The sequence below is a fragment of the Rhinatrema bivittatum genome, chromosome 4, assembly GCF_901001135.1.
Source record: "Rhinatrema bivittatum chromosome 4, aRhiBiv1.1, whole genome shotgun sequence".
NCBI classification, from domain to species: domain Eukaryota; kingdom Metazoa; phylum Chordata; class Amphibia; order Gymnophiona; family Rhinatrematidae; genus Rhinatrema; species Rhinatrema bivittatum.
Genome location: NC_042618.1, coordinates 188,012,302 through 188,036,413, shown reverse-complemented (window position 1 = coordinate 188,036,413; position 24,112 = coordinate 188,012,302). Strand labels below are relative to the sequence as shown.

The window sequence follows — 24,112 nt, the reverse complement described above, 5'->3', positions numbered from 1 at the left end:
CATGTAAAGTATGAGAACAGGATGAACAATTCAAGAGTGGAGAAACAGCCATAATTAAAAACAATAAATAGCATATGTTACTCCAGCTGAAAGGCATCATGGGAGTTTCAGAAGCATTTTTTCCTTTCTGTCCTGATATGAAACCAAGAGAGAAAGCAATAGGGCTAACATACACAATTCATGAAGGGTTTATCCTACTTATTGATAAACATATAAACCTGTCTTCACAGTTTTCTCTCTTCCACCCTGCGATTTTCCCAGGTCTATGAGAAAACCGCTTAATGCATCTCAAACTAGGAGGGGGGGGTCATAGGAGTCAATCTTAGCTACAATTTTTTTATTTATTTTATTTAAGGATTTTTATATACCGCGGTTCGTTAACAATCACCACCTCGGTTTACAGGGAACATTAAATTAGCAACAGGCTTTACAATCAAAATTAAATTAAAGAGAAACAGGTTTATAAACAATAACACTGTAACTAATAAATTAGGTTAATACACAATAAACTCAACAATACTACCAAGGGGGTGTAAAGTACTGTTTCTACAGTTCAACAGGCTGGTGGAAGGGGGTGAAATCTAAAAACACTTAACATGTTTTATTCTTCATGCTTACTTCCAATTCATTTCTCAGGGTAAAGGAATTTGAAAGCTCTTCCTTGCTCACCTCTTTCCACACCAATTAAATTTAGTCAGTGCACAAGATAGCGAGTCTATGGTTTCACCAGAAATCTTTGCTAGTATTCTGATGTAAAAACACTCACATCTGAAGCAAGGCTAAACAAATTATCAGTGCAACTCACCCTTGCTTGCTATAAGTATGGTTTTATGTATGCAAGTTATAGGCCCTGTGTGGTACTTTTACTGTGCTGAAAAAAAATAAAGAAAATGTATACTTGATGTTTACCTGGATTTTATGATATGAAAGATTCCTTTGAAAGAATACCGACAATTTTTAAAACAAAGGGCAGTAATACAGGGAAGCATAAAATACATATTTCTGTTCATAGCGGATAGGGAATGCACGAAATACAAATTTAAGTGAAGAATAGTTCACCCTTTCACTGTGCTTTTGCCAAGGTTTTTCCTTAGTTACTAGTATAGGTTAAAAAATACTTCTGAGACGTGGGTAAAATATGTTCAAAGCCTTCATCCAAATGTTAAAGAGGACAGCAGTGTCCGATTTCCAAACATACATTCTTCTCTTGTGATCCCCTCTAAAGCTGCAGCACAACTCGCTGCTAAGGAGTTTCCCACCAGACTAATGCGCCCTTGACTTCCTCCTTAGACTTCAAGAGTCTGCTACCATCCCCCACCCACCCGCCGGGCAGCAACCAGGAGGACGCAGGGAGAAGGTACCACACCTCGCTCCCTCGGCTCCAGCTCCTCCACGCCCTCTGACGGCTGCAGGAAACCCGCAGAGCCCTCCCCCGGCGATGCGCATGCAGCCTCCGGGTAAACAAATGGGAAAAACCATAACACAGCCGGCACCACCGCAGGGTCAGCCGGGGAGGGAGTGCGAACACAGCAGGCCCCCCCCCCGCCCCCGCTGCTCTACTGGAGGGAAGGCGAAACTCTCCCCCCCCCCCCCACCAAAAAAAGAGAGCCGGGCAGGAAGGGAGCTATCAGCACGCCCAGCTTCACCAGGGCTGCCCGGCCGCGGCCGCCTCCCTCCGAAGAAAGCAGCCCGGCTCAGACAGCCCGTCCGTCGCCTTTACCTCCAAGAACGGAAGGAGCCGCGCTCATACCTGCGCTCTCCCGGCCCGACTGGCGCGGGTGGCTGCCGGACTCCCTCATCGGCTCGGGGCGCTGGACTTCACTGCACTGGTCCCCGGGGGAGGCGGCCAGTCCGGGTGCACATGATGCTGCTGCTACTACGGTGAAAAAGGAGGGAGCTTGAAGCGGGGGAGGACACACAGCGAGGCGCCCGGGCAGACCCTTCCTCCCCCGGCTCAAGCGCTAGCAGCCGCGGAGAGGAGGAAGCTCCCAGGCCGGGGACGAGCCTCCAGAATAGGCGTGGTCGCGGGACCCCCCCATCATTGGACGAGCCTTCCGGGGGAGGCGTGGTCGCGGGAACCCGTCATTGGAGGAGCCTACCTCCGGTAGGCGTGCGCTCGGTTAGGAGGCGGGATCCTCGTCACTGGACGAGCCCCCCCCTGGGAGGCGCGGCTGTCGCGTGCACACCAGATTTATCTCTGCGCTGCGGGATATTACATTGGACGGGAAGGGGAAAAGGCGAGCTCCTGCCGCGGGACAAAAAAAAAACAAACAAACAACCAACCAACCCAGTGAGTGACTGCCCCACCGCCGGGTCAGCAGGCTCAGGGCAGCGCGCCTGCCCCCCACCTCTTCACAAAATGTAGAGTATGGGCATGATTATTTTCACTGGAAGGAAGACACGTACTGTGGCTGGGAGCGGAAAACCCAGATTGTGTGTAAAGATTAAAGAAGCACAGTATTGTGGCTCCGGGTTGGGCGCAACTAGATGATTGCTCCCAAAATAGCGGAGGCGTGCTCCTGTTAAATAAACTCCATGCGACTCCGCATGGACTACATAACCAAAATCAACCAGTGAACGGGACACAGCCCTCTCCTCAGCGCCCCTCCCCCGTGTGCACTTTTCTTGGTGGGTGGAGAGGGAGAAAATCGACCGTCTTTTTACCACACAAGGCGCTAGAGACCCTTTGAGAGCGCGCTATAAATAGTTCAGGAATAGAGGGAAAGGTCCTTGGCTTAAGGGAGATTTATATATGACCTCTCTCAGGGCTCCTAGTTCCGGCTGACATCATCTTCCCACATCTATCCTACAAAAAATAAAAACATTGAAAGCCATTCGCTATAGCTACGGTTTCTTTCTTTGGTACACTATAAGATCATGCAACAGAAATGGTTTTTCTCGCTGAAGAAACTAAACAAAAAATGGAGTGCTACCCCCACTAGAAGCAAGGAAATAAGATTTTAACAAAAACAAAAAAATCAAGTCCTCATCGTACCTAGCTTTAGTATAGCCACTACTCCTTTCCTCACCTCAGGAGGAAGCGTAAGCCACCTTTAAAAATGGCTATTACCTCAAACTGTACTTTGACTTCCCTACGATCAATGTAAGAGGCATTTTTCCCTCTGTAAAATAAAAAGGGGAGTGCAAGCAGCCAGAACACACACAAAGCATGGGTGAGTGATCCCTGATCACACTCCTAGAGGAATGGTTCAGATGTTTTTAAAAGGGGGTCAGGAAGAAGATTAGCACTGCTTGCAGTGTAGGCCTTCTTTTGAGAATGTAGAGACCAGTAAGAGACTGATCTACTATAAAATCATCTAGTAAAGTAGAGTAAGATCTAGAACAGGTAGATGTAAAATTTGTTATTTACACTTTTGGATAATAGAAGGACTAGGGGGCACTCCCTGAAGTTTCAAGTAGCACCTTTAAAACTAGTCATAGAAAACTATTTTTGATGCAACGCAAACTTAAGTTCTGAAATGTGTTGCGAGACGATGGGGTTAGTGCAGCTAGGTTGAAAAAAAAAGTTTGGATACAATTCTTGGAGAAGTCCATGAACTGCTATTAATCAAGCTGACTTAGGAAATGGCCTCTGCTACTAGTGGCCGCAGTAGCATGGGATCTTCTTCGTGTTTGGGTACTTGCCATGTTATTGTAGGCTGGTTTGGGGCACTGTTGGAAACAGGATGCTGGGCTTGAGGGACCCTTGGGTTAAGGCAGTATGGCAATTTCTTGTGTACTAAGTTGTTTTGGTATCAGATAAATATTTATATAACACCCTCTCAAGCTGCAGTCTACACGTTGATGGGACTGTAAAAGAATTTGGTACTGTTACCTTGCAGATTAAACCAATCTTATACTAGCTCATATACAGTCTCTTACTCCTAAGGGCCAGTGTGGTAGGAGTGACACTTTATATTCCTTTCTTGTCCCTGCAAGAGGGTACTTTTCCTCACAATCAGGTCAATACAGTTACATAAATCCCTTATCTTTTGGGACAGTTGCTTCCAAGAAATCAGCTCACTCCTCTTTAAGCTTAACCTAGTCATCAACAAAGACAAGACCGAATTCCTAATCATCTCTCAAGATGTAAACCTCCTATCACCTAGATGATCAGCCTCAGGTCGATAGCCACTCTCTACCTAACTTCCCTTCAACAATGCCAGATAACATCAAAAATACCTCTTACGTAAGAGATCTAGGCACCCTCCTGGACAACCAGCTGAATCTCAAAAGGTTTGTCAACAGTACGAGGAAAGAGTGCTTTTTCAAATTACAAGTCCTTAAAAACTTAAACCTCTCCTGCACTTCTATGATTTCCGCTTGGTTCTGCAATCAATCATACTCACCAAAATTGATTACTGTAACTCATTACTGCTTGGATTCCCAGCTGTCACCATTAAGCCTCTACAGATGTTACAGAACTCAGCCGCCAGGATTTTAATGAACTCAAAAAAGAGGGATCACATCACACCCATCCTTTACAACCTTCACTGGCTCCCTATCAAATATAGAATCCTCTACAAAGTGCTGACCATCATACACAAAACTCTTCATAACCTTGCCCCAATCGATCTCACCTTCCAGGTTCGCCCTAATAACTCCACTAGACCAATAAGAAGAGCATACCAAGGCACTCTCTTCATCCCTCAAGCTAAAACGTCTCTTAGGAACAGGGCCTTTTCTACAGCAGGTCTCATTCAATGGCACACTCTCCCACCAGACCTCCGACAGGACCCTTGCCCCATCTCCAAGAAAAAACTAAAAACATGGTTATTCAACCTTGCGTTTCCTCTATTTCTAGCCCTCTACATATCATCTTATTTTCCTACTTCCTAATGGATCCATGCCCAATTAATTGGATTGATCGCTTATTGTGACCCTTATTACTATGTAATTCTAATTGTTTTCCTGGTCAGTTAACTTTCTGACTATGTTACTCAGAGTTTTTTCTTATACGTTCATGGTTCCATGTATCGCCTACAGGCAGGTTTTTGTTCATTGTAAACCGGTTTGGTTTGTATCTAATGCAAGAAGATCGGTATATAAAAACTAAAAATAAATAAATACAGTACATTGCGCACCAGCGGAGCGCACTGTTAACCCGCAATTGGACGCACGTTTGACGCGCTAGCTTTACCCTTTATTCAGTAAGGGGAGATTGATGATTTTGGTTTTTCCATTTTGAGTGGTTGCGTGAGAGTGTTGTTCTAATATGATTATCTCGGTTTTGTCGAGGTTTATTATGAGAGTTTTAAGGCAGATAAGCATTGTTTAATTTCCGTAAGAATGTAGGTTAGTCTTTTGTAGGTTTCATCTAATGTATTCTGTATAGGGATAAGTATTTGTATATCGTCGGCTTATAGGAAATGAGTCAGACCAAGTCTTTCGAGAGTGTGACAAATTGGTAGAAGGTAGATGTTGAATAGTGTTGCTGATAGGGCAGATCCTTGGGGAACTCCAGTGGTAAGGTTGACTTTGTTCGAGAGGGTGTTGTTGTATAGTACTTGGAAATTTCTGTGTGATAAGTAGGATGCAAACCATTGTAAAGTTATCCCTGAGGTTCCTATTTCCGATAGTCTGTCGAGTAGGATGGTATGGTTGACTGTGTCAAAGGCGGCCGATAAGTCTAGAAGGATTAATAAAAATCTTTGCCCTTTGTCAAATCCTCCGAGTATGGTGTCATTTAGTGCTAGAAGTAGTGATTCTGTGCTTAAAGTTTTTCCTGAAGCCGAATTGTGAAGGGTGAAGTATGTTGTTGAATTCGAGGTGGTCAGAGAGCTGTGAGTGTATGATTTTTTCTAAGATTTTCACAATGAAAAGGTAGGTTGGATATTGGGCGGTAGTTTTGAAGGTTCACGGGATCTAGGTTGCTCTTTTTGATTAGAGGTTTAATGATTGCTGATTTTAAGCATTCTGGGTAGATTCCTTCTGTGAGTGAGAGGTTGACAATGTCAGTGATCGTTTTGTTTATTGTATTTTCAACCAGTTTAATTGTAGGAATGGGGATGCCGTCAAAGTTCATATTTCTGATGATTTTTTTGAATTTCCAGGGCGGAGGTGGGGTCGAAGTTAGACCAGGTTGTGGTCAGTTTATATGGTATTTTAAAGGTTTGGTTGTGTGTGGCGGTGCTGTTTATTAATTTTTTCAGTGAAGAATTCAGCAAATTTGTTGCTTTTGATAGGGTTGTTAGGTCTTCCAGTGTCATTTGCTGGTTTGGTGAGGTATGTCAAGGGGAGGAAACAACCTCCTCTCCCTGTCTCTTACCACCCTCACAAACACTGCAATTTGGATCCTTCCTTCCTTCCTCTATGATTCTATCCTCCAGCTCCTGATCTTCCTATCCCCCCCCTCTCCACACACACACATACCTCCATTGCCCGAGTACTCCCATTTTTATAGTTCAAATCAAAAAAGGTTTGACCCAAAAACAATATAGTGTGAGACCATGGGTAACGACAGAACTGAACTGGAGAAGTTTCGAGAACATCAACCTCTTCTTATTTTAAAGGAGGAAATACCTCCAATTGCTGGTAAAGGTCAGTAGCTGATTTGAAGGATCACTGCTATCACCCATAAGACCAACAGGAACTACCTCAAGTTTCTCACACTTCAAATTCAAGAGAATTAAAGAGCAACTACACTACTTTATCCAGAATAAAATATGGAAATGGGATCAGGAAGCAACACAATGTCATCACATCTTAGACAAAACTAGAACATTGCCATTAGTTTAATTGTTTTTATTTGTTGTTGCTCAATTTAAAAATAAAAATTTTGAATTTAGTTTACCAACATTTAATAATGGATGTTTACATTTTGTCAGAGTACAACTCATCATGAGGTTAATCAAGAGAATAAACTGTATGGCCTATGTAAATATAAACATTTAAAAGAATAGGAACAATTTTTGTAGCAGACCGTTCTACACTAAGTTTCTCCACTCAGTTCACCCGCAGCTGTTGTCTTTGGTCAAGCTGCAACCTTTAATCCTCCCATTCATCATCTTCAGCCTCCGATGCTTCATCACCTAGAAAGATGCAACAAAACCATCAATTGTTACTAACCCTAGCAAGAGACCTGCTCTATAGCATGAAAAAGAAAGCAAAAAAAAAAAAAAAAGGCTATTTTGTATTTCTGCTCTAAATCACATGGGAGAGTTCTCCCTAGCCAAGTTTTAAATTACCAGTAGATTTTAATAGTTCCTTGCCTAGAAACTCCTTGGTCTCTCTGAAAGAAACAGCAGATTTACATAAAAAAAAACAACCCCCCCCCCCCCACTACAGATTCCATAGGAAAATACTGCTTGCTTTTATGTTCTTGAGAAAACATGCAATCGAAGAGCAAAACTAAAGTCAAATCAGGAACCTGATTTGACTTTATAAAAAGGTAAAATGTTTAAGAAAATCTGTAGTTCCAGAGGCAGGTTGTGTCTGTATATTGCATTACTGTAAGCTTGGTTTGCCATCTGCGGAACGGACTTCCCTTTCTCCATGCATTGCACATTGAATGCCCTTGGAGAAAATGGACCACCAGATACAAAATCTGAAGACTGCCAGAAGCTGGAAGTGGCATACGACAAGCTTTACATTGCTCTAACAGCACTTTTATTGGGGAGGGGGGGGGGGGAGGGAGACAGTTTCCTCCTCCTCCTCTGGGCTTCTACCAATCATTCTTTCTTGAGCTTTTTAGTCAAGAATTGAGAACTTGTACAATATTTGGAAAGGAGGAGTGGTTATTGCCCTGCCTCCTAACCCTATTAGGAGCAGAAATGGTTGACTATTGTCAAAAGTAGAAGGATTAAATGAAAAACACAAACGAACAAAAAACCCCACACTCCTTAGTCCACTCCACTGACACCACATTTAATTTCCACACCTCAGCCAAGTGAGGAAAGTGTTAGAGATGCAACTCCATGTGAGATCTGCAAGATCTTCCCAGGACTATCCTTCAGAGATGGGGAGAAGTGAATCAAGGAGAATAACCCAGGCTCCACCCTCTCTCTCTCATGCATACACCTCACACAAGCTACCTCTCTCTCATACACAAACCTCTGCAAATTGGCTCCCTCTCTCTCACGCACATACATACCCCTTCACACAGGTTCCTTCTCTCACAAACAAGCACCCTCACATAACACACACTCCCTTTTTTTTTTTTTTTTTTTTAACGCACACCAGCTCCCAATCTCTCACACCCATTCCTTCACAATCTCCTCACAAGGACTCCATTTCTCTGGTAGACACACACCCTTATTCATGCTCTCCCATACACACACACCAGCTTGCAGTCTTAAACACATACCTCTATATACAGCCTCAGTTACTGCTGTCCGCTCTTTCCCTCCCTTTTCTCCTGCTCCCCTAGCCCTTCCTCCCACCCTTCATTTCCCCCGATATTACTCATCTTATACACCTGGATCTAAGCATCATGTCTAGTGTTTTTATATACTCTTACTCTGTATTGGTCTTATATTCATTCTGCATGGACACTTCTTTTGGTTTGTAAATGTTCCTTTGTTTTTCTAAACGTTCGAATGTTCTAATGCTCTAATGTTTAATGTAACACCCTCTCGTGATGGTTCTGTTTTACTGTAAACCGGTGTGATCTGTATACTTTACAGGAATGTCGGTATATAAGAATTCAAAATAAATAAATATCAAGCCACCTGGGCGTGTTGTCAGAGTTCCAAAATGTCCTCATATCACAGTTCTTCCAAGTAGAAAACTATCAGCTCAAGTGGCACAGTTATATAACCTGGTGCCATGGCAAACAAGTAGACCTGTTCACCAGAAGCCCTCCTGGATTACCCACTCATGCTTTATCAGTCAGGCTTGCCAACAGCCTGTGTCAGGGTTCATATCAGTGCCAAAGCAGTCTATCACCACCCACACAATGGCCTTCCAGTTTCCAAACACCCATTGGTCTTTCGTTTCATGTAGGGACTCTAGGCCTCCAGTGACCAAATCTCTGGCTCCCTGCGATCTTAATCTGGTACTGGAACAGCTCATGCTCCAGCCATTTGAACCTATGGACTGTTGCCACATGAAGGAGGAGGAATAGCCTAGTGGTTAGAGCAGTGGACTATGAACCAGGAGACCAGGGTTTGAGTCCTGCTGGCGCTCCTTGTGACCTTGGGCAAGTCACTTTACCCTCCATTGCCTCAGGTACAAAAACTTAAGATTGTAAGCCCTCTGGGGATAGAGAAATACCTACAGTACCTGAATGTAAACAGATGTGATATCTCAGTTGAGATCAAATGTCGGTGTATATAAAAATAATAAATAAAATACTTGACCTTTAAGGTGGTATTTTTGGTCACTTTGACTTCCACAAAGCAGGTCAGTGAGCTGCAAGCCCTAGTTCACTACCCTCCATATCTGCAGTTCCACCACAAGGTAACCGTGTGTACTTAGCCCTCTTTCCTTCCTAAGTTAGCTTCTGCTTTCCATCTTAACCAGGCCATAATGTTGCCTACGTTCTTCTTCAAAACCTCATGGCAACAATAGAGAGCATCTTCTACATATTCTGGACTGTAAGAGAGCTCTGGATTACTACAAACATAGGATGAATGCTGACAAGAGATCTTCACAACTGTCTTTCAATCCTAATGCTCCTGCTCTCCCAGTGGCGAAGAGAACCCTCTCTAACAGGATATCCCAATGTATTCAATTCTGCTATTCCAAACGTTCAGCACAACTTCCTAGGACGGTTAAGGCACATCAAGTCCAGATGGTTGCTGCATCAATAGTGCAATGTACTGTTGGACTTTTGCAAAGCAGTCACTTGGTCTTCCCTGCATATCTTCACATCTCACTACTGTGTAGACCAGGAAGCATCCTCGGACACAGCACTGGTTTTGACAGTTTTGGACCATTCAACTCAAAATCACAAGATTGCATGACTGTCCATGGCAAGAATGGGTTGAGCATGCAACAATCACCTGCAGTACTAAGTGAAGCCATCTTAAGTCCAATAAAAAGTACAAGAAACTGTTTGCTGGGGACTCCCAGGCAGCATGGCTAATTCAGCCCTGCTAGCGATGGGAAAAAAGTAAATTTGCTTACCGTAAACTGTGTTTTCTGTAGATAGCAGGATGAATTATCCATGCTGACCCACCCGCCTCCCTAGACAGCCTCCAGGACATCCACTCCAGATGGTTTCGCTATGTTATAGACTGAGGAGAAGAAGATGGTGCTCGATCACATGGGAAGACGTGTGCAGTTGCACAGAGTACAGCTCTGATTTCTAGGAGAAGCTCTTCCTCAAGGGCCACCAGATGTCATCCAGGACAGCTTGGCTAATTCATCCTGCTGTCTACTGAAAACATCATTTATGTTAAGCAAACTTGCTTTTTCTGACATAATATGCAGCCTTTATGCAAACCATCAAATAGGCACACTTTAAACATCAGTGGAGTTGTGCTATTGGCAGGATGTCACAGGTCAGGAAGGAGGTACAGATGTCTTTCAGATCTCTCATCAGTTGTACTATGCATGGCAGGCAGCAGTTGGAGCCTGCCTGGTCTCCTTTCATTCCAGGCAACCAGCTCCAGAAAGGCCAGGGTTTCAGTTCAAATGGCAGGCAGTGCCAGATTTAGGATTTTCATCCCTAAGGCACTGTTGGTGCCGTCACCTCCACCCCAACAAAGATCAAGACAGGGAACAAAATAAACAAACAGTCTCTAAAAGATACAGCCCTACCGTTTCCTGCAGCAACTCTGGGAGAGACTGGGGCAAAAATGTGAAAATGCTTTAGCACACCGGCAAACATTTTTGTGTTTTATTTTACATTAACAAAATGAGTAGTTTTCCCAACCTTGCTAGTTTCTGTATACGTTATTCTCTCTCTCGGGTGATAAAGAGTTATCAAGTATCAGTACAGGGAGGTGATCAGGAATCTAGGATGGGAAAAAGTTCTGGAGGAAGTAGGGAGAAAGGGAGGGAAGTTCCATGACTGGAGAAGAAAATCAAAGATGAAAGAAGAGGACACAGGGGGGACCCTACTGAACTCTGGTCTTAGTCCCCATGCATCCCCTCAGACTTTGCTCTCCCACCCCATCTTTTCTCACTCAATTATCCCCTATCTCCTCAAAATAACCCCCCCCCCATTCCCTGGATCAGGAAGCAGAAGGCAGTTTTCTGCAGAGTGACATTCAGCACAACTAGAAAGCAGCAACTCTTCAGCCAGCCGACTTGCCCAAATTTTTGCCAGCCTTGGCACAGGCCTGATGCCAAGGGCCCCATCCCCCTTCAGGCCAATCACGTTCCCTTTCACCTCCCTTCTCCCCATCACTGGGGCCAATGCAATACCATGCGCCGCAGCTAGCGCATGGTTTGAAGTGCATCCATAATCCCCTGATGCAATGCGTGGATTAGTGCATCCAAAACACGCGTAGCTAATAGCACTCACCACATGTAAATTCCATGTGGGATGAAGCTATTAACTAATCCCCGCAATGCAAAAAAAAAAAAAAATTCCTGCGCGGCCAATGCTCCCATTGCAACACAGCAAGTTTTACGCCAGCCCGGGGCTGACAAAGGTACGCCACGCTCAAGGGTGCATGGGAAGGGAGAAAAATCCTGCTTTCTGCAATTCCTCCTAATAGTATCATCGTGATATTAAGCAAGAGGAACCAAATATAAACTAAGTCTGGCCACCCAATATACAGTCCAGGCCATGTATCTTGGGCATGTCTATGCCAGTAGCGGGAGAAGACAGCCACTCAGATTGAGCGACTGTTTTCCCAACCCACACTAATAGCGACCTCTCCTGTGTGCCCAATGCATAGGAGGGGCTAAGGATGCATAAGTTTTCCCTAGCGCCTTTTTAGTGCAATCCCAAAATTTAAATATTGTATCATGCACCTAGGAGAGGTGGCTGGGCACACATTAGGAAGATGGGCACTCAACATGGAGCACCCGTTTTCTGCACCAAATATTGTTATCAGCTCCATAGTCTTCTGAGGAGTCTCCCTTCTGTCATGGAGCATCTTCTCCTTCTTACAGTGCCCTCCCGAGACTAAATTTGTTCTGCATCATAAAAGCAGGAAAGCACAGTGAAGACCTGTCCTGGGTTTGATGATGCAACAATCATAGTGGGACTTCTCTTATTTGCACAAGGCCCTTGCAGTTTGCCTGATATTTGAGCTCCGAACACATGGAATGATAGAAATGCAAGGTAATTCTTTATGCCTCAATTGGATTCTGGTAGAGTCCATACATCTTTTCAGAGTTTGTGTTTTGGTTATATCACAGGTACTCTAAAGTTTCTGGATGTACTGTTTTTACATAGAACAGGGGTTCAATTATGCAGCACAAAGCTAGCACCATGAAAAATACCATGGACTTTTCAAAACACTTTCCAAAATTTGTTGGAAAAAAAACAAAAAAAAAAACAAAAAAACAGGCTGGTTTTGGGTACAGTAGACAATTCTGAAATGGAGCATATCTGCTAATGAAAAAACAGGAGTAGAGGTTTAAAAGTATTAAAAAAAAAAAAAAAAAAAACCCACACACCCCACAACAACACACACTCCTACAGATGACAGCTGTACTAGCATAGCCATGATCCCAAATGGCCTTACATCAGACTCTGGCAGCGTGATTGTATTTGGGTTCAAATGCTGCCAGCTACAAAACAAAAAGGGTTATGGGTTTGGGAGCAGAGTGAAAGGTATGTTTACCATCCTTTAACACTGAATATCTTCTTCCATCCTCCTTAATGGATCAGAATCTACTTTGACAACAGCAGTAGACAGTTGGGCACTCTCTCCTAGTTGATCTCCAGAGGCCAAAAGGATTTTGAGTGAATCTAATTGTGCACGCTACTTCAAGGTTAATCCAGGAAATAAGATTAAAACTAAAAAAGGATTCAGAACTACAGCATAAAGCTACTCATCTTATGAATTTGCTTGCACTTTAGTCAGAGGATTGGGTCTGTAATCAGATATTGGGGAAGAGGAGGGGAGACAGACTGCTTTCCCTGATGTAAGCAAGATTCCCTTGGATCAGTAAACTATCAATAAGAACTTACTTTCAGATTACATACCAAAGGAGGAAATGGCTTTGTGTCGCTTCTGAATAACCTCCATGAGGGCAGCTGCAATTCCTCCATCAGATGGCTGTGGAGTTTGTGGTGCAGGAGCCACCTGTTAATGTTATTGCAAGAATTCAACCTCCATAAACAAAAACAATACAATACATTTCAATAGATGCTGGCACGAGGAGACCTAGGAATCATATCTATTGACAAAACAGAACATGACTGCAGATAAGAACTACAAAGCCCATCTAGTCTGCCCAGTTATCTGTCTCTTCCCTGCCATTTCTTGGAAGCTGAATCCTCAGTGCCGAGTGATCCTAGGCTTTTAATTGCTTAGTTTTTTGCCTCTACCACCTCTAACGGGAGGCTGTTCCATCCACCACCCTCTTTTATGCAAGAACATTTTATGATGGTTTTACCTGAATCTATCTCCTTGGCGCCTCAGACCATGGTATTTCCAACATTCCCCACAGGTACCTTCTAGGGTATACATTAGTTAGGTCCTTATGTCTCATCTCAAGTTTTGGTGCAGATCTGGGCCACTGCAGCCCTATGTATCTTCTCAGAGAGTCCAAATTGAACTAACAGATGGAGCTCTGGCAGTCTCCACTCTGACAGAGAGCTATAATGGTTTATATTTAAAAAACACACACAAGCAGGCCTCGGACACTAAAGCATCCAAATTACTTTAACCTACTTTATTTTTTGCACTTTAGAAGCATCTAAGTTCCAAACTCCTTTCTTCCACATTTGTAAGAGAGTGTACTGGTGATGACCTCTAACTACATTACAAGAACTTTAGGAGTTCAAGGAAGGGGGTCATCCAGCTTAGGTACTCATTACGTATTGTGGCAGAACTTAAAGCAGGTGGAGTCTATGGATACATACAGAGTTAAACAAACAGTCATCATCAAGCTTTGAAAATTCACTCAACCTTCTGTTGTACAAATGCTCAACTTCAAAGGCGGAGTTTTTGTTTGTAAACTTCTGTCTCCATCTGCTAGAGGGGGGGCATAACCCAGGAGTCTGGACTGATCCGGGTACGTACAGGGAACTTGATTTTTCACTATCAATCATCACGTTCTCTACTCATTCAAACTCTTTTCAGTTAGTGGTTCCATTATTTAAAAACGCATGATCTGCCGTTATAACCATGCGCTTTTATTGGTCCATCTTTATGAACAAGCTGCCTAATCAATTACATTCTATCCCAAAACAATTAAAAGCTTACTTTCTGCAGGAGACATTTTATTATTGCTAAATTTTAATGCTACATTCTATTACTGTTCGTTCTGTTTGTGAACAGAGATGTTAATGTTTATTTTAAAATGATCGCTTAGAATGATCTTAAATCGAGTCAAGCAATTTATAAGTATTTTTAAATGAATTCAAATATTTGTTTTAAAGAACTGGATTTACATGTTTTTGATACCTTGAATATCAGGCTGGTTTGTAATGCCCAAGGAGTGGAGTGGGGAAATAAACACTGCTGTCATGCAATAAAAACCATCAACCCCTTCTGACATGCCAGCCTCCCCCAATAATCCTTTCCAACCCCCTTTCATAGGTTGGAGACAGTTTTAAGATAATTGAGAAGAGTATCTGGTCCATTCTTCATTGTCAAATAAAAAAAGATGCCATTTAGTTTTATCACAGACTACTCTAGATTGGAGTGATCAACAGGACCAGGCCATTAATGTTCTCTTCATGTACTTGCCATGACATTTAAATCAAACCTGGCACAGGATTAACATCATTACATTTAACCCAAGAAGTTCTGCATATTGATGAATGAAGAGGAGCTCCTTTTCACAGCTCTACAATGTATCTAATACAGAGCATAAAACCATCATCCAAACAATACTTTAAGGAATCTGGATCCAACCCCATTCTGGAGTTTGCTTGAACTTCATTAAAATTCTCAAGCTTATGACTTACTCTGTTTGGTCAAGGGTAGGCAATTCCAGTCCTCAAGTGCTGCAAACCGGTCTAGTTTCCAGGATAGCCACAATTAATATACATGGAGATTTGCATGCAAATATCATGAATATTCATTGCGGATATCCTGAAAACTACAGTAGTCCTGTTTCAAGCACTAAAGAACTGAGTTGCCTACCCCTGTACTGGGTAGTTTGCCAACAGAGCATTGCCATAAGGTTATTGTTCACATGTACATTGTGATTCTGTTTTACAAGGAAAAAGAAATTGGGGTTGGGTGAGGGAAGAGCACTTCATGTTAAGGTGCCCCCCTTTAAAATTAAGTTTTTAAACCTTTTTGAAGCTTAATTGTCATCCATGTGCTATACCAGTGGTAACCAACGCTAGTCCTTGACTGCCACAAGCCAGTTGCATTTTCAGGATATCTACAATGAATATGCACAAGATACATCTGCATGCAATGGAGACAGTGTCTACAAAAACGCATCTCATGCAAATTCAGCATGGATATCCTGAAAACCCAAACAGCTTGCAGCACGAGGACAAGAGTTGCCTACCCCTGAATTACGCAACAACTTCTCAAAATCAAGTGAGCATTTGCATGCACACACAAAGAAGGGGGCCATCATGGCATTCTCCATTCTAACAAAAAACCCCACACAACCCTTCATTTTCAGTTTTGTGCCCTATTCTAGCATCTTTTTTCCCCAAAATGACCAATTTAAGAGCAGATGATCTCTACATGTGAAAAGGCATACATGTTTATTCACTAGAGACTACTACTAGCCTGTTTTGATGTTAAGGTCAGAGCCACCAAAATACATTGTGCAAACTTAAGACACTTGTGTGGATCAAACAGACTCCTGTATCAATGTAGTTGCTTTTTTTTTTTTGCATATGTAAGTCATCCCGGCAAAACAAAAAAGAAAACCCTTTTAAAAAAACAACACTTGCCGATTTTAGCTGAATACCCTTCTTGATCTCAGCCAGAAAGTGAGATTGGTCCAGCACAGGTAGCTGCTTAGTTTTTATCCCCGACTGTGTTACTTTATGAGTCATGCTGAGCCACTCGAGTTCTCCTGAAACGGGATAGAGGTGGTGCTGCTGCCGCAGTCACAGCTTGAGTGTTGTAGTTAAATGAAGGAGGAAGGGGAAGTGGTGATGAAGACAGCTGGCCAATTGGCAAAAGGGGAGGAAGAGGAGATACAGTGCCAGTTGAATAAAGAGGACTAAACAGAGGTGGTGGTGGTGGTAGTAGAGGAAGGGGAAATTCAGTATTATCTGAAGGAATATAGTTAAAGGACAAAGGAGATGATGGTGGGGGGAGAGGAGGAGGAGATTCAGTGCAAGTTGAAGGAATACAAGTCGATTTACATGCTGGTACCATGGGATTTTGAGGATAAGCTGGGAAGAGGTAGCTCCACCGGATCTGTTCATTTTTTGAGCATCTCGGTGTTGAAGAGGGCAATGACTGGTGTGGAAGACTAGGAGTGGATATTCTTGAAGATGCTGTGAAAGAAAAAGAAAGAAAAAAAAAAAAAAAGAGTAGTTCCAAGGAGTACTTAAACTTGCGAGATTTCCCGGCAGGCAGAAATCTCACGTTAGTAGGTCTTGGGTCAGCTTGTGTTGCTGCAAATCAGCATCATTGAAGAATAAGGCCCAATGGTGGAGAGGTCAGCTAGGATCTTCTAACGCTATAAGCAAGCCTAGGTTTTTATGTAGCTAAAATTACATTTCATAAAAAGTGTGCATAAAGCAGCCAACTAAAGTGTTTGATTTACATGTTGTAGTTACTTAAGAGAGAGACCTTTGTTGTTCAAAGATCAGAACTGGCCACCAATTCAATATGGCATACACTCCTAATTATAAACAAAGCCTTCTGTTGAAAAAACACTCCATCAACAAATGTATATTAATTTCCCACTGCGAATGGAATAGAACAATTATTTTTTAAGCAACCATCATAAGGCACTAGGTTCCCGACAAGATTATCGGGTAGCCTGTCAGAGCTAAACAAGCTTCTGAGTGCTGCACAGTATAATCAACGGTTGCTGCAAATAATTAAGTTAGTAATATACTTAACTTAAAGATTGCTGTAAGATGCCACGGTAAGCATTCACTTTGAAAGTGCTTGTCTTCTGCCACGATTTTAAAGTTGAGGTCCCTGTCAGGTACGCTGGTATATGCCCCGGCCGGGGCTAAAAGTTAAACGTCCTGCAATGGGGTCCCTTTCACGTCCTCTTACGCCGCTCGCTGTCTAAACGCCCGACTCCGCGGGGTTTCGGACCTTCGTCCTTCTTCAGGGGTGCAGCAAGCTGGTACGAAGTGGCTATTCTTTTAGACCACTTAATATTTGACATCAGCGAGCAAAGAAGGCAATCTTCCCGTTTGTGCGGGGATCACTACAGCGTCTGACATTTAACTTTTAGCCCCGGCCAGGGCATATACCAGCGTACCTGACAGGGACCTCAACTTTAAAATCACGGCAGAAGACAAGCACTTTCAAACTGAATGCTTACCGTGGCATCTTACAGTCATCCTGCATCTTACAGTCAGCCTGTATAGGCGCTGTATAGCGCCTATACAGTAAAATGGATTGCGCTTCCTGGGCGCACGTTGGACACGGCTTGCATTTGCATGCCATTTAAATACAGTATCGAGCGATATGTGTTTCAAACTGTGCGTGCGGCAGACGCGGGTGCGCCCGGCACTAACGCACCCCACTGTATCGGCCCACTAGTATGGCAACTTGTTATGACATAATTGGACCTTGAAGCAATTTAAAAAAAAAAAAAAGTAAGTTACCTAGTTCACAAGCTTCCTTTCTTACTGCTTCCATTCCACCTCTCTTCTCAATGATGTTGAAAGTCTTGCAAGAGGTTTTACAGTCTTTCAAATGTTCTTCTCCACTGCCAGCTTCATTAAAGAGTCTTCTTAGATCTGCCTCTGAATTAGTCTGGAAGTTATTAAAAATGGACATTTTATAGGGTCCTTTGTAGATAGAAGCTCACACTAAAGGTAAAGCAGCAGCAGGAAGGAAGGAAGGAGGACTGAAAGCACAAGCTCTTGCTTTGTCCTACAGTCTGCAGTCCCCTTCTGTAGATTTCCACAGCCTGATGCACCATCACTCCAAGTGAAGAAACCATGCAGATCAAGGCCACCCAGCCTCAAGGCTCACATAAATCAAGAGATTACCATGGCTGGAGCAGACTCAGGAGAAAGACATGCTGTGGTGAGAAGGGAAGATGGAGGGGGCACAGACGGCAAGATAGTGCAGGAGATACTCTTATAAGAGTGACTTGAAACAGGTAGTCCAACCCTGCTGCCTCAGTATGTTGACATACATGTTGTAAGCCACTCAGAGTCTTCTCAAAAAGAGCAACGTGGAGATAGAGAAAGGGGGGTGGGGAGTGGGAAATCTTGTGCCTTTGGTAACAAGGCACGGGATGAGAAAACAAGCATTGAATAAGGTCAGCCTCTTTGCCGTTTTGCTTGAATGTTCCCATACCCTGTCACCAGAACTCAGCACTGAACCATTGGGGGGGAAAAAAAAATGTTACAGCACAACCCACACAACTGAATTAGTCAGCATAGTAAAGTACATGTTAAACTGCTGTTGGGTGTTCAAAACGGCATGCAGCAATATGTACTGCCTTCAACTTCCTGCTGGAGTCCATGTAGCATTTTGTTTTCAATGCTGTACTTACATCAACTCCCGCTAAAGCCTTCCACCCAACATGGCTCACGTGTCTGAAACGACAACATGGAGAGAACAAACAAACGACTTCTAAGTACTGAACCATTCATGCAACCCCCCCCCAAAAGTATGTTAAGAAAAGTACAGATACTAAAACAGTTCTCTCTCTCATTACATGTGGCCTTATAAATGCAGTTTATTATTCATAAGATTTTAAGTATCAGTAAATTCATCCCGATCACCTGGCTGGAATAAACGCCATGATGCATTAAGGTTAAGTGAACATTAGAAAAGTAGAATACCTAAGGAGTCATGACTGGGCGGAAGAGAATCACATGACTATGCAGGAATTAATTCTGCTGCAGTCTTTAGGAGAGTGCTCTGACTTATCATTTCAGAGATTTTTCCCTGCTAAAGATTATTTAAAAAAAAAAAAAAATTAAAAAAAAAAAAAAGTGTAAATAGCCTAGGGCAGGGCTTCCCAAGCTTGTCCTTGGGGACACCACAGCCAGTCAGGTTTCCAGGATATCCTAGTGATTATGCATATACTGGGAACCCGCTACATACAAAATCTTTCATGCATATTGATGACAGATATCCTGAAAAGCTGACTGGCTGCGGTGTCCCCAGGACAGGTTTGCGAAGCTCTGCCTTACAAGATGTATGTAAAACAAGCAGTTATAAGCATCCCAGTCAGCATTTCATTTATTAATTGCCCGTCAAAATAGGTCTAGGCGATTTACAATAAAACAAACATAAAATAATCTGAAAAACATAAGGTACTTTGTACTCTGCTTCACAACCAACCAGGTCACATGACCTGCAAGCATGAATCCATGCATAATATTTCTGAAGAACCTTCAAAATAGCCAGAACAAGGTTTGTCCATATAATTGTATACTGTATCCACCAAGCAGGAATGACTGCTAAGATGATGCGATAAGAAGCTGAGCCACCTGGCTACTAGCCATTCAGATTCAGTGTTTTTAAAAGAGTTTTAACACCACCTCATATCCTATATCAGCAATTCCCAGTCTTTTCAAGCCCAAGGTACATTTATGTTAACAAAAATGTTGTGTGGCACGCCAACCAGTGCGGACGGAGAGGACCCACATGTCCAGAAGAAAAGCTAAGGAAGCGCTGAATGCCCAATCCATGTCTCTCCAAGTTTTAAGATAAAAAGGGGGAAAGAGGCAGCAGAGATACACTTGAACCTGTCATGAAAGAGCAGCTCCCTCTATATACAAGGGCAGGATAAGGGAGAAGTCAGTATGGTTCAGGCAGCAGGCTCAGTTTTGGCTGTTGCATGAGGCTGCTCTCAGTGAGTCACAGTCAGTGCACACCCTCCCCATCTCACTAGGCTGAGGACAGGACAGGACAGGACAGAGGCTAGAAGGACTCAAAGGAGGCAGCTCGGGATGGGGAAGATAAGAGGGTGCTGCGTGCACAGTCAGGCCTATCCAGTAAAGATCGTGGGCAAACAGGCGCTCCGTGTTGAGTGCGCGATCCTGTATTTAAATGAGGGGAGCACGCTAAAAGGAAGCGCTAGGGATGATTACGTGCTCCTAGCACATCCTTGGCCCAGGAGAAGTGGCTCTGACAGCGGGTTCAGGAAACCTATGCTCAATTTTACCAGCGTCTGGTTCCAAACCTGCTGACAACAATCAGTTAGGACAACAGACTCTCAAATTTTACCAGCGTCCGTTTTCCTAACTGGATAGCACTTTTTTCTTTTTTTTTTATCCTAGCAATATTAAGTCAGAGGGTGTACAGAAAAGCAGTATTTTCTGCTTTTCTGTACACCTTTCTGGGCTGCTCATAAATTTAACACCTGCTCTTGGGCATAAAATGCGCGGATTGGCCGCATATTTTACTTTTTTAAATCCCGGATGAATGACTAATAGGCTCATCAACATGCATTTGCACGTGATGAGCGCTATTAGTTTTCAGGGGGTTTGGCCACATGTTTGAGGCGCTAACCCCTAACGATACAAGGGGGTAATAGATGCCGCTCAAACACGTGTTGAACAGTGCACACGGCCGAGTGCACTTTACAGAACCGACCCGATTATATGCTGCTATCTGTGCTCTGCATGCTGCCCATTAGTTACACACTCCATTGTGGCCACATTTAGTGGGCCAAATTCTGAAGTTGCTCCAAACATGGCATTCCTTATTATTACTCTAATTTGAGGACATCCCCCCCCCCCCCCCCCCCCACCTATAGGTGCCATAATCTTAAATCTGGCCCTGCACGCCGGGGCTCATGCTATAGCTAGGAAGAAACAGCATACATGATTACACAGGTCCTCAGAAAGCAGCTCCTGCGTGTTCATTCACCTCTGGTGGCCCTTGTTGCTGAGAGGGAGCATAGAGGCTGGCCCGGATCGGAGCATGAGGTAATGGTGATTTTTCCATGGTACATCCAATCAGGGCCGAAGGCACACCAGTTGGGGGAAATGCTACCATATGGAACCATTGTACAAGCACTGCAGGGTATTATTGTATACCTACAGTTGTGTCACTGAAGTTTTGGGGTCCATACCCTTACCATATAAGAGATAGTTCTACAAACCTTCTGCTACTTGCTCTAGAGATATGAATCTTACTTGAAGTTACTGGGAGACCCAATATCAGCTTTTGTGATTTTAGATCGAGTCTTCTCTGGAGTATAATAAACTGAAACATTGTGGTTCTGAGAAGTAACAGGCAACAGATGTTCAGGAGGTACTTGAAACATAGAATCTGGGGGAAGAGAAAAGAAAAAAATGGGCAACCAGCAAACTAACTAAAAATGTAAGAAAACAGGATCTTGCATATCTGATTTCTCTAAAATAAATACCCCCATCCCCCAAGTTGTGGTGCTCTTATTTACACCTAGATCTCCTTTTGCCCCATGGAAAATGTTTTATAGATTTCTGAATTCAGAAAAAAAAAAAAGTTGTGCAGTTATTGTCATATCTCTTATTTTCAAAGATCTTCTCTCTTCAGTATCTGCTTTATATGTACTTAGGAGAAGACCTCTACTGGGTTCTGTTTCAAATGAGTACAGGGGCATTTGGATTTAGTGCAAATTCTAATGGCGTGAGAAAGGATCACGAGAAGGTTTAACACACACTAAGCTCATGGCAGAATGAAGAGATTTGATAACAAAAGAGATCCCATTAACATTTTAAGACTGCATTGATTCTACTATAAAAGTTACCTGGATGTCAGTGTGCATTCTATTCTCACAAATCATTTCTATTTAGCTTTCCCTAGATCTATATTGGAGTATAAACTTTGAAAAGGATACTAGATCAAGAAACTAAAAAATGAATGATCCAAGCCAGTCTTCAGAGACCACTGAAAGTTGATGAACTTAGATGAAAAAGAGAAAAAGTCCTTAATCATTTAAACACTATATATTAGGAGGTGCACTTTTTTTTCCTGATGTTAAAAAAAAGTTATATTCCTCATACAAAAGTATTTCTGCCATTTATGAAATATCCTGTCAAGTTATGTGACCTATTCATTAGTAAAAGCATCTTTATGCTAAAATGTTTTTAAAGGGAAACAGACATTAGAAAGCCAACAATGGTTGTAGTCTGTAAAATTGAAAAGATAAAATATATTTAGTCAAAGTTATGTGAGCAGCAAAAAGCGAATCCATTGCTATTCCAATCCAGAATTTTTGGAAGAAAAACCAGCAAGAACTAGGTCATCACCCCCCCCCCCCAAAAAAAAAAAAAAAAAAAAATTAAAAACATTACGCTTATAAAAAAAAAAAAAAAAAAAGCATAATGATGGTTTGAGCTCGTATTTCACTGACCAGTAGGGATGATCAGATATAAGACTCTTAAATCATAGTTCCAAAGCCACCCTGCGTTGCGTTTGTAGATGGCGACACGAACTTCAAAAGCCTGAATGACATTTTTTTTCTACTTTCCCAAGCAAAATGCCCTCCGTCTAACACACATAATCATGTATAGGGTACAACCACTGCTTCACGATTGAGCCTCTCTGCCTTGGGGGTGAACTGAACCAGTCAGAAGAATGTATCTCAAATTACTGGGAGTTACAGTGGACAGAGCCATCTCATTAAACCTACAACTCCTCTGCAGCCTCTAAACAACTTTACACCGTTATCAGGCCCATTACAGAGAAAACAGCGACCAGGCTACCCCCATCTCCCCAAAACTTACCAAGCAAATGAAAGAAAGCCATGCTACCAAAATAAAAACAAACCAAGGGAGCAAGAATCCTCTCTAAACTGGTTTGGCTAGGTTGACGTCACTTCATTTCACCTTGACCACAGATAATCTCCTAGCACCTGCATTTTATTGTTTTGTTAATACAATTTAAACAAGGAGCGAAATTTAACCCCCAGGCTGTGGTTAATTAATTAACACTTTTATAAAAAACAAACCCACACACAAACTTTCTTTGACCTATAAAACCTACAGAGTGTTGTACTTTTTGCTACGGGTCTATGATGTAAATAAAGAGCTGGCTGTGTTGGGTTAAACAGAGCCAGGCGTTGGGCACTGCATTACGGGTTTTGTTTAGCAAACTAGCGCCAGACAGAGGCTCGGGATTATAGGCTTTAGTTACTGCTGCTCAGTATAACAACGCAAGGGAATGAGCGGGGTTGGACGGAATGAAGTAGGACACAGAGCAGGGTAGACACACAGCCTCCTGCACGCAGGGTATCGCGTTTCAGCAACGCAGCAATCTCACCCCGCGTTCTCCACCGCAGGGAAAGTTGCCAATGATTTCTCTTCATAAAGGGCAAGTCTGAGCCAGGAATAGTCCCCACTTTTCTTAAGCAAATCTGAATTATAACCCCCATGCATGCAATGGGGGGGGGGGGGGGCAAAACCAGTACTGGATTAGCCTCTTGGATTGACCTGAGCGTTTTATCCTATGAATTTAGAATCCGGCTTTACGTATAGGAATTTAATTACAGATCCCCCATACATGCAGCATGGAGCTCTCTGGTCACCTTAAGTGCACTCCCCTGATGCCTAACCTTCAGCTGGTTAGAAGATATTTACACTTTGGCAGCAGCTGGCATGTCTTCTTCTGGCAAACAGTACAGCCGCCCTTTCACCTACTTCAGAATGAAATAGGAACCATTTAGAATCCTGGGATCGGTTGCTGTAACATCAGACCCAATAGATGGAGAAAGATGGTGCAGCCACCTCTGGGGTGGAAAGAGGGCTGCAGTTGCAGAACATGTTGGCAAGGTGCTGGGCCAAAGAAGCAGGGGAAAAAGAAAGTGCAAGGCCAGTGCAGGGAGAGGGGCCGAGTATTGTACTCCTGGGGGAATTCTGTACAAAATAATTTATGCGCTCAGAAGCTTAAAATTCTGCATACTTTATATTGGGTCAAAATAACACAATATACATGAGTCTTTAAGTAATTTAAAATGTAATACAGAAAAAATGTTA

The 24,112-nt window shown here is 42.9% G+C and overlaps 2 protein-coding genes across 7 annotated transcripts in view; both read right to left on the bottom strand.

Annotated features, from left to right (window-relative positions):
• Positions 1-2,019, bottom strand: part of PFKFB4 (6-phosphofructo-2-kinase/fructose-2,6-biphosphatase 4) — a 104,711-nt gene extending 102,692 nt beyond the window's left edge. Inside the window, exon 1 of the mRNA XM_029599408.1 lies at positions 1,751-2,019. Within this exon, the coding sequence (XP_029455268.1) occupies positions 1,751-1,799 (49 nt within the window). The 5' untranslated portion in view covers positions 1,800-2,019. The remainder of the gene's footprint in view (positions 1-1,750) is intronic.
• Positions 2,020-6,729: 4,710 nt separating this feature from the next.
• Positions 6,730-23,002, bottom strand: LOC115089476 (neural Wiskott-Aldrich syndrome protein-like). 6 transcript variants are annotated; one of them, XR_003856102.1, is made up of 8 exons: positions 22,865-23,002; positions 21,290-21,425; positions 18,691-18,733; positions 17,789-17,939; positions 16,368-16,492; positions 13,037-13,151; positions 10,069-10,321; positions 6,730-7,031 (listed from the first exon to the last, which is right to left on the bottom strand). XR_003856102.1 is itself a non-coding variant. In XM_029597563.1 (7 exons), exons 1-6 carry the CDS (start codon positions 22,884-22,886, stop codon positions 13,044-13,046), a joined length of 585 nt encoding a protein of 194 aa, XP_029453423.1. In that variant the 5' UTR covers positions 22,887-23,002; the 3' UTR covers positions 6,730-7,031; positions 13,037-13,043. The 6 variants fall into 6 exon arrangements, 2 of the variants coding, with proteins under 2 accessions (XP_029453423.1, XP_029453422.1); XR_003856103.1 differs by having other exon boundaries at positions 10,069-10,318; XR_003856101.1 differs by having other exon boundaries at positions 10,069-10,318; positions 13,052-13,151.
• Between the last annotated feature and the right edge of the window lie 1,110 nt (positions 23,003-24,112).

Bases quoted from the DNA above. Each gene is read 5' to 3' on its own strand.
- LOC115089476 (XM_029597562.1), bottom strand. From the start codon at position 22,886: ATGGCTTTCTTTCATTTGCTTG. The intron at 21,426-22,864 runs GTAAGTTTTGGG...CTCTTCCCCCAG, and splicing joins GGCTTTCTTTCATTTGCTTG to ATTCTATGTTTCAAGTACCT. The intron at 16,493-17,788 runs GTAACTTACTTT...TTTCTTTCACAG, and splicing joins AAAGGAAGCTTGTGAACTAG to CATCTTCAAGAATATCCACT.